We start from the raw sequence: 10,053 nt of genomic DNA on the forward strand, positions 1-10,053 counted from the left end.
GGTTAGGCCCATAGGCGACGAAAAATACCCCTTAGCGGACGAGTTTGAGACGTTGTCTATCAGAACTTTTCTTGTAGTGTTAGGAGTAATTTCATCATCACAATACAAATTTGCAGCACTCATGGGGTTTGAATTATCATTGGAGGAGCATTGAAAATTAAAATGACCTGCTCTATGGAAAAGTTCACAAATAAAAGGATAGAGGGCACAAACTTTTTTACCAAGATCATCTAGAGCCCTAGACCACTTTCTAGTTTTTTCATTAATATGATGGATACAATATTCATCTTCGATTTGATTAATTCCACAAGGTCTATGCATTCCAAAAAAAAATTAACATGCTTATAGGAAATAGCATTCTTAGGAGTTTGAGCATGTTTATTGCAATCATTAACAATAATTTCATCCTTCATGCAAGCCTCTTTAAAAGGTTCATGATACTTATCAAAATTCTTCCTAGACAATTCAAAATGAGAGGCAAAAGCTTTATAAAGATTTGCAGCAACTTGAGAGTCAAGACCATAGGTAGCACTCATATTTCGAAATTTACTAGTATCCATAAAAGTTTCAATGCATTCATAATCATAATTTATACCTGACTCTCTACCTTTGTCGTTCTCCCAATCTTCAGCGTTCTCCTCAATCCGATTAAGAAGATCCCACCTAGCTTCAACCTCCTTGCTTGTGAAAGATCCCTCCAAACATGCATCTAGATAGTCCTTGTGATGTCCCGAAAGCCTTGCATAAAAATTATTAATAATAACATTACGGGGGAGCTCATGAATGGGACATTTGAGCATTAGTGAATTCAATCTCCCCCATGCTTGAGAAATACTCTCTCCATCACGAGGATAAAAGTTATAAATGTAATTCCTATCAATATGCACTTCATGAGGAGGATAAAATTTAGAATAAAAGAGAGATACAATTTCCTCCCAACCAAGAGAATGACTATTCTTCAACGAATTTATACCAATGCGCCGCTTTATCGGATAGCGAAATAGAGAATAGTTTCTTCCTCACTTCATCCATAGAGATACCTGCACACTTGAATAACCCGCATAATTCATGCAAAAACAAGTAAATGATCTCCGGGATGGACAGCTTCCATCCCCTTCATAGCGGTTATCCATAACACGTTCAATAATTTTCATGGGTATCTTGAAAGCAAGTACTTGCGATGAGGTGGATTTAAAATATCACAAGCATCATTAGAGTTATCGCATATGGGAGATAAAGTATTATCAGAGCAAATTTTCTCCCCTAAAGATGGGAAGCTAAATTGATCATAAAAACTAGCTTCCCCAAGCTTAGACTTCTCCATAGCATTAGCAGTGATTGCGTTCATACTAATAACATTGCTACTAGCATGCAAATAAGGTTCCATAGGTTTTTTAATTTTCGCATCACACAATTCATGTCTTAATTTAGGAAATAAATTAAAAAGCTCACAGTTGTTTTCCATTATGCCTAACTAGTGAAAAATAAAAACAAGAAACAAAAAGATGCAATTGCAGGATCTAAAGGAAATAGCTTCGAGCACTTACAACGGCGCCAGAAAATAACTTAGTTACCTGGGACCGGAATGTGAGTGCCTTTTACCTTTCCTCCCCGGCAACGGCGCCAGAAAATAGCTTGATGTCTACGCACGCTTCTATTCCTGTAGACAGTGTTGGGCCTCCAAGAGCAGAGTTTTGTAGAACAGCAGCAAGTTTCCCTTAAGTGAATCACCCAAGGTTTATCGAACTCAGGGAGGAAGAGGTCAAAGATATCCCTCTCAAGCAACCCCGCAATTACGATACAAGAAGTCTCTTGTGTCCCCAACACACCTAATACACTTGTCAGATGTATAGGTGCACTAGTTCGGCGAAGAGATAGTGAAATACAAGTGATATGGATGAATATGAGTGGTAATAGCAATCTGAAATAAATATGGCAGCGAGTAAACATGCAGTAGAACAGTAAATAAACGGAGATTCGATGTTCGGAAATAAGGCCTAGGGATCCTACTTTCACTAGTGGACACTCTCAACATTGATCACATAACCGAAACTACTCTACACTCTCTTGTTGGATAACAAACACCATTCATTGTGTAGGGCTACAAGAGCACCTCAATGCCGGAGTTAACAAGCTCCACAACATTCGATGTTCATATTTAAGTAACCTTAGAGTGCATGATAGACCATTGCAATTTAGACCGAGTACTGACATAGCATGCACACTGTCAACATCAACTATGAAAGGGGGAATAGATCGCATCAATACTATCATAGTAATAGTTAACTTCATAATCTACAAGAGATCACAATCATAGCTTATACCAAGTACTACATGATGCACACACTGTCAACATTACATCATGGAGGAGGAATAGACTACTTTAATAACATCACTAGAGTAGCACATAGATGATATTCAATTAGATCACAAAAAGAGATGAACCACATAGCTACGGTAGAGCCCTCAGCTCTCGGGGAGAATTACTCCCTCCTCATCATGGAGACAAGCGATGGCGGTGAAGATGGCGGTGGAGATGCCTTCCGGGGCAATTCCCCGTCCCGGCGGAGGTGCCGGAACAGAGACTTCTGTCCCCCGAATTGGAGTTTCGCGATGGCGGCGGCTCTGGAAGGTTTTCTGGAGTTTCGTCAATCCGTGTCGAAGATTTAGGTCAGGACGGCTTAAATAAGGGAAGAGTCAGAGTCGGAGGGGCCACGGGGCCCCCTCACACTAGGGGGGCGCCCCCCTGGGCCGCGCCGCCACCACGTGTGGGGCCCCCAGGGCTCCCTCTGGTCCCTCTCTGGCTCTCTGGAAGCTTCCGGGAAAAATAAGGTGCTGGAAGTTGATTTCGTCCAATTCTGAGAATATTTCCTTACTAGGATTTCTGAAACCAAAAACAGCAGAAAACAGGAACTGGCACTTCGGCATCTCGTCAATAGGTTAGTTCCGAAAAACGCATAAAATCATCATAAAGTGTGAACAAAACATGTAGGTATTGTCATAAAACAAGGATGGAATATCAGAAATTATAGATACGTTGGAGACGTATCAACGTCATGAAAGTTTCTGCGAGTTTTTTTTTCCTTTTTTTCTATTTCTTTGGTTTATGTGGTTTCTTACTTGGTTTTTTCGGATTTTTTTCATTTTCTTATTGTCAAATTGGTTCTTTTAAAATATTTGAACATTTTTGAAATAAGAATTTTTTATTTTTGAACAATTGTTTTGAACATTTTTTCTTGTTGAGCGAAAGAATTACGAAAAAAAATTGAACAAAAAATTATGTACATTTTTTTAACAATTTGAAACTAAGCGAGGTCCGAACCGACTGATATTGAAGAATCAGCGGATGGGTTGTGGTTAGGGGGTGAAATGGCACTCCAACCCAGAGCTAGCTGGTTCTTCCCGAAATGCGTTGAGGCGCAGCACTTGACTGGACATCTAGGGGTAAAGCACTGTTTCGAGCACTGCATAGGTTGCCTGCATAGGTTTCCTACCCGAAATGCTCCCACTCCAGTGCGTGTGGGACAATTGCACGCACGCAGAGCTCTGCGCGTCTGCTCCCTGGTGGGCCGGCCTAGGTAAAGCCTCTTTTCCAGATTTTTCTTTTCTTTTTTATTTGGAAATTTTTAAAATTTGAAAAAACTTTAGGTTTTTTTAGCAAAAAAACTGTTAGATTTGAAAAGGTACCGCTCGCACAACCCGCACCGAAACAGGGGAGCTCCTATGCGCCGCTTTAAGCGGCGCGTCCAACTACCGCCGCCTGAAGCGGACACGATGTGGGCCGGCCCAATACACGGAAAATAAAGCACCACAACAAATCCTGATCCTATCGCTCGCGAATCCAAACAACTCTTACCCGTTTTTTTTATTCCAATTTCTTCTGAACAAATTCGAAATCTGAACCATTTTAAAACCTAACAAATTCGAAATCTAAACAGTTTTAAAACGAACAAATTCGAAATCTGAATATTTTATCGTACAAATTCGAAACCTGAACATGTTTCAGATATGAACAAATTCGAAATATTAACAATTTCAAAATCGGAACAAAACTTTAAATCATATTCAAAAATTTAACAATTAGAAAAATCAAAATCTGAACATTTTTTAAAACCAAACAAATTCGAAATTTGAACAAAATTGAAATCTGAACAAATTTGAAATCTGAACAAATTCAAAATTTGAAGAGAAATAAATTTTGAACCAACTCAAAAACCGAAGAAAAACCAGTAGGGAGATCTGAAGAGGCTGGGCGGAAACGTGAAAAGAACCAACTAAAACACTTAATGTGAAATCGTCCTTGCCTCTAATGGGCCGGCCGAGGAATGCTGCCCTGTGCGGCGCCCCAGATAGGGGCCGCATTGAGCGGGGAATAGGAAACACCCACTGAAGTGATGTATTGGTGCTACCCTCGTGGAGGCAGGCTCCAAAAATAACGCACTTCATTCGAAATCGTTAGAAAAAAGCCAACCTTTACGAAGGGAAGATAACTCGCTCCGTACGCGACAAGTGCGCGCTCTGGTGCCAGAAAATCCCTAGGAAGTGGTCTCCCTGCTCGCCACGTGTCGCAAGGGGAAGCAAGGTGGGGATGAGAGAGGAGAGAGAAGGCAGATGGGGGGCCGCGTTGTATCAGTTTTTCCCTTTATTTTTGTAGATTCGTTTTTTCAAAATGAAATATCTTGAGAACCGTAAGTCCAAATTACGATCCGTTTTCACTTTTGAGATCCTCTCATCGAGATCTTAAAAACTAGATCTCATGTTGATAGGTTTCAGAATACTTTTTTTCCGTACTTCCAATACTAGTATGGTTGTAATCGTGGTGTGTATCTAACTGTACATGTGCTTCAACTGATAAGTACTTCTGTTTTTCCCTTTACTAAGTAACTGTACTTACTCGTGTGCGCTACTGTACCTGTGCTTTTGTACCAGTACTTGCTCGTGTCCGCGACTGTACTTCTGTACTAGTACTTGCTCGTGTGCGCGACTGTACCTGCTCGGGTGCGCGACTGTACCTACTCGTATGCGTGATTGTACTTCTGTACATGTACTTGCCTGTGTGCGCGACTGTACCTGCTCGTGTGCGCGGTTGTACCTGCTCATGTGTGTGAATGTACCTATACTCGCCTGTGTGTTCAACTGTACTCGTGCTTTGTATGGAACTGTACTCGAGGTGTTTACCGAGTTGTACTCATCATTTTTTGAATTTGTACTTGTAACTGTATTCGTGCCCAATATTCTTATTTAGATGTTTTCTGTGTAATTGTAAGTTAATGTACTTCGGTGTATAAGGTCCGATCCGGAGAATGTATCCTGTGAAACAAACCAACCTATGCACCAGCTGCACCATGGATTGTGAGCCTTTGGATTCAAACTGAGCGTACGAGATTTACTGTTGGTACATTTTACAAAAGAAACCTTTTAAGGCGGTTGATTTGCACGAAAATTCCTTCCAAATCCCATCGTCTTCCTCTTCCCTCTACTCGTACGTATATGAGCTTCCAATGCTGAGCCATTCGTGTCCTTGGATCTTCCATGGTTCGGCTTCCAGACACGAAAACGGCGGCGAATTTCACTCAAGCATCGCCAAGCCTCGTAATTCCCTATTTTAAATTTGAGTTTTCCTATTATCTCCGAGCTTAGAGCTCCCACGGAAATCCGAGATCTAATGAGATCCCCGTCCAAATACCATCCCCAACTTCTCTCCAAACTAATGACTGCTCCAAACAACAAATTCCCATCACAAACAAGATAAAGTGAGAGAAACTTGGCTCGCTCTAGATCGGGTGAGATACAGAACATGATCGAATAGAGAGAGACAGATGGATTTCTGGAGAGAGACGACCAGATCCATGGAGGAAATTTTGCTTAATTGAAAAAATAATAAGAACAAGGTCCCTTGTGTAATTGTGCAAGCAGCCCACCATCTAGCTGGACGGGAATTGTGCAAGCAGCTCACCATCTCACTAGATCCCTTCGTTTCACATCCAAAGGCCCAGAATACACCGGTGCAGCAGGTTCATGAGTTGTGCCGTTTCATGGGATACGTTCTCGTCCGATCAGGTTGATGCATACGTACTAGCTTGTGCTAGCTAGGTGGCCAATGAATGTATGCGATGATGTGCTGTGCATGCCCGCACGAAGTTCGTACTAGCTCGCGCGGGTGGTGGTACTCGCTCGCGTACAGCGTAAGAATCGAGCGCCGGGTCCGCGGAGTAACTGCCACGGAGGTACACCACCGCTTCTTTACGGGACCATCCCGCATGCTGCCACGCGGCAAGCGCTGGGCAATCCGCGCGCGTTGCACGTTGTCACGTGAAGACCTTTTTGAAGGTCGGCCTTCACTAGTCCTGCTCCTGCCCCACTTCATTGCGAGCAGCCGTCTTTGCATGGCGCTGGGCCTCATGTGATTATCCCGCACACAATGGGCCCTTAGCGCACTCGGCCTCGTGTGATTATCCCACACGCACTGGGCTTTCAGCGCCTCCCGCCATTAGCGGGAGTTCTCCTTCTGAGCGAGCCTTCCTTGCGGGTGGCCGTCCTGGCCTTGCGCTGGACATTGAGCTGAAGCAGCCTCTGCCGCTTAACCGCCATGAGGAGGCGGCCAGCCTCCTCCGTGGGTGTTCGCTCATGCGAGATCTGGGCGATGCGCTCGCTTGTGCGAGATCTGGGCGATGCACTAAAAAATGGCGGTGTTGTTCTCCTCGAGGACTTTCTCATGGATCCTCCGGTAGCGTTGCACGTTGAACGAGACCAGGATGGACGCCTACTAAGCCAGCCCCGGTTCGCCCTGGAACTGCTCTGCGACGCCTCCTCCGCCGCCTCGGCATCTGCGTCAGCTATGAATTCCTCATTCCACTCGTTGAACTCAGAATCGTCGGATTTATCGAACTTGAAGTGTGGCAGCTCGAACTTGGCATCGGGCTGCGGCGGGGCCACGGCTCTGGCTGCGGAGGTGGTTGCAGTGTCGCTGGCGGTGTGCACTTACTCCAGCCTAGAATTGAGTAGGTGGTGGCAAGCCGGCATGGCATTGTGGTGTAGAGACGTACAAGTTCGGCCGAGCAGTGGTGTAGACGCTAGTGTGGCGGAGGTGAGCGGAGAGGGCGCGGTAAATAGAACAGGTTCTGGCCGGTGTGGGGAATCGGCAAGATCATTAACGGCGATCCGCCGCAGAGGATCCGAGGCATCGCATTTACGGTGCCATCTCCATGTGGGGAACTTGCTGGTGCATTAATGGTAACCCGACGCAGAGCATGAGAGGCGTCGCATTTAAAGATGGATCCGGTCATAGATGGCACTGGGTGCCACTGAAATCCTAGGTGGCACTGGGTGCCGGCGCGCCTGTTCGGGGCCATGTGGGAGGAGCCAACACAAGATTGCCGACGCTTCTATTAGGTTATAAAACTGGATGGCTACTTGTACAACGCACTAGTGCGGCCCAAAATCAGTGTTAGACCTTTATAGATTTATTGGGGTTGGTATGGACACGCCGATGAAGATGCTCTTAATTTATCTTGCTATGTGCAATTGAGCATTTGAGCCGACTGAGAAATAGTAGTTTTTATTCATTCGGTAATGATAGCCTACTGTACGTTGGTATATTTCCCTTGCTATTGATGGATAGTCCATCTTATTTGTCCATGCCCACCAAGGCACATCTCACTTCATTGCCAAAGTGACAATATATTGTAGGCGATTTTTTGAATAAACTTACATTCAGCTAGAATCTAGTCCAAAAATTCGAGATAAAATCATTTCGGCCCCCACTAGAAAACCTATCGTCTGATTTTGCTGAAATTCAGATCCCTGCTCCGCAGTCATTTTGCACTCTCCAGGAGCAATACGGGTATATATGTCGACCGGCCGTCAGGTTTGTGCAATGCATTTAACGAAGCAACCGGCGAGCGTTCGTCTGTGGGATGCAGACGAGTGAGACGTCGTCGATGACAGGGCCGCAGAGCGTGCCGGTGCCGTCGGACGTCATGTGGTAGCCCTCACTGTAGAACACCACCCGCGTGCGGCTATCTTGCGCCGTGAAGTTGAGCACGTCGCGCGCGCTCCCGCCCGTGCCCGCGGAACTGTACGACACGCTTTTTTTCGCGCCGGCCGTGGCCACCTGCACGCTCATGGGCGACGCCGCGCACCGGTCGGCCGCGTCCCCGACGGAGAACTCCAACCTGCAGGAGCTTCCGGGCACGGTGTCCACCTCCTGGACCAGCGCGGCCTCCAGGCCGGCCACCAGCTCGACGGCGCGGGAGCCCTGCGGCACCGAGAAGTGCTCCGAGTCGATGTACTTGACGACCTTGGAGTAGGACATGACCATCCACCCCGGCAACGGCGACACGTCGTCTTCGTCCATTGGCGGCACGAGGAGCCCCCACGGGGAGCCCGGGGTGATGTACGGCCCCTCCTCGAAGTCCCCGTTTTTCAGCAGGTTATCTGCTCGATCGACCAGGCAGCACGTTCCGTAACAAAGCTCCGCAGGTGAGAAATCGCAAATAAAGATGGTGGGAGCTTACCGCCGGTGGCCTGAGGAGGGTCGAGTGTTTTGATGGCGACGGCGTCGATGATGGGGCCACACTCGGGGTCGTCGACCTGGTCGTCGCCATGGTGGATAACGAACGACACCACGCCCTGCGCGGCCTTAAAGGCCCAGGCGTACGAGTCCCAGCCGCTGGTGGTGTACACGGTCTGGACGGGGAGCTCGCCGGGCGGGTCGCCAGGGACGATGGACACGGTCAGCTTCTCGTTCTGGGCGCAGGTGCGCGCCGCGCTGAAGGTGATGGAGTAATAGCTGCCCTGCGTCACGCTGAGCTCCTGCTGGATGGAGGACTCGGTGCCCAGCCGCACGGCGTGCATGCCCTCCGGCACCACCAGGATCATGTCGCCCTGCTTCGCCCCGGTCTCGATGTACTCCACGAAGCCGGTGACCGTCCAGTGCGGGATCGCGTGCGCGCTCATCACCCTCGTGCCGTTCATCCGGCACCTGCTCGGCTGAAGCTCGAAGTTGCCGTTCAGCAGCGGGCCTGCAGTTTGCATAACATGACATTTCAGACTATCTTACATTACTTCACCGAGTATTTCGGGTTCAGGCTTCGAGCTCTCAAATTACTCCCTCCTTCACAATTATCGGGTTCTAGGATTAGTTAAAGTCAAACTTTACAAACTTTGACTACAAAAATAGGAGAAAATATTAATGTCTAAAATATAAAATTAGTACCATTAAAATCATCTTGAAATATATTTTTATATTATGTATGTGAAATAGAGGAGTGAGATTTCCTACCCACGTGAGAACCCCGGTCTGAATTGATGTGGAAACTTATCATGCAACTAACATGTCAACGCATGCATTTGGGGAACCGCTACACCGCATCTCACATGAATGCATTCGGACAAATAGCGGGAATTCCGTAGCTTTACGCAACGAACGACAGGGATGATCATTTTATCTGGGTGGCGGTGGCGGTAAGGTAGCTCTAAGCCTCTAAGCAACGAACGACAGATATGATCCTATCAATGATCCGAGAGAATATCAAGCAAAAATCGGATGCAGTAACCTAGGGCGAGGTGCAGACTAAGTAATCAAGTAGACGATAGCATTCGAGATTTCGAGGCTCTCACCGTCGCCGGCGGAGGCAGCAGCCAGAGCAGCCGCGCAGAGGAGCAAGAACAGTGCGCCGTTGAGCACCGCCATCTCGGTTACCTCCCCTGCTGAGCTTATCAACGCTGCCCTCTTCTCCGATTCGGGACTGGATAACAGTATCTTGTAGCCTCTACTTGGTGGCACGTATGGTTTTCTTTTCTGAGCACTGGCAACGGAGCTGCTTATCTCGGAAGGTGCCGTCCGGGGGCTCCAATTTTATAGGCCGACCGGTGAGGCGCGGGCCTATTGGGTCGCCGCGAGGACCCGAGAAGGGCATCGTGTCTTCTTGGTTCCTACAGCGATCAAGTGGCGGTCACGTGCGCTTCTGCTGCGATTCCATTGATCACGGGCGGAACTGAAGGCGCGAAGGTTCTTCTGTTCGCATGGTCGGGCGGCGCTCTCCTATGCTG

General features: G+C 47.2%; 1 protein-coding gene across 1 annotated transcript; it reads right to left on the bottom strand.

Moving 5' to 3' along the window:
• Positions 1 to 7,882: 7,882 nt before the first annotated feature.
• LOC124669638 lies at positions 7,883 to 9,694 on the bottom strand. Its single transcript, XM_047206215.1, has 3 exons — positions 9,622 to 9,694; positions 8,517 to 9,023; positions 7,883 to 8,436 (listed from the first exon to the last, which is right to left on the bottom strand). Exons 1-3 carry the CDS (start codon positions 9,692 to 9,694, stop codon positions 7,883 to 7,885), a joined length of 1,134 nt encoding a protein of 377 aa, XP_047062171.1.
• Positions 9,695 to 10,053: the final 359 nt, after the last annotated feature.

Source organism: Lolium rigidum, chromosome 7, assembly GCF_022539505.1.
Source record: "Lolium rigidum isolate FL_2022 chromosome 7, APGP_CSIRO_Lrig_0.1, whole genome shotgun sequence".
Taxonomy (NCBI): Eukaryota; Viridiplantae; Streptophyta; class Magnoliopsida; order Poales; family Poaceae; genus Lolium; species Lolium rigidum.

Bases quoted from the DNA above. Each gene is read 5' to 3' on its own strand.
- LOC124669638 (XM_047206215.1), bottom strand. From the start codon at position 9,694: ATGGCGGTGCTCAACGGCGCACTGTTCTTGCTCCTCTGCGCGGCTGCT. The intron at 9,024-9,621 runs GTGAGAGCCTCG...TGCAAACTGCAG, and splicing joins TGCTGCCTCCGCCGGCGACG to GCCCGCTGCTGAACGGCAAC. The intron at 8,437-8,516 runs GTAAGCTCCCAC...TCGATCGAGCAG, and splicing joins CCCTCCTCAGGCCACCGGCG to ATAACCTGCTGAAAAACGGG.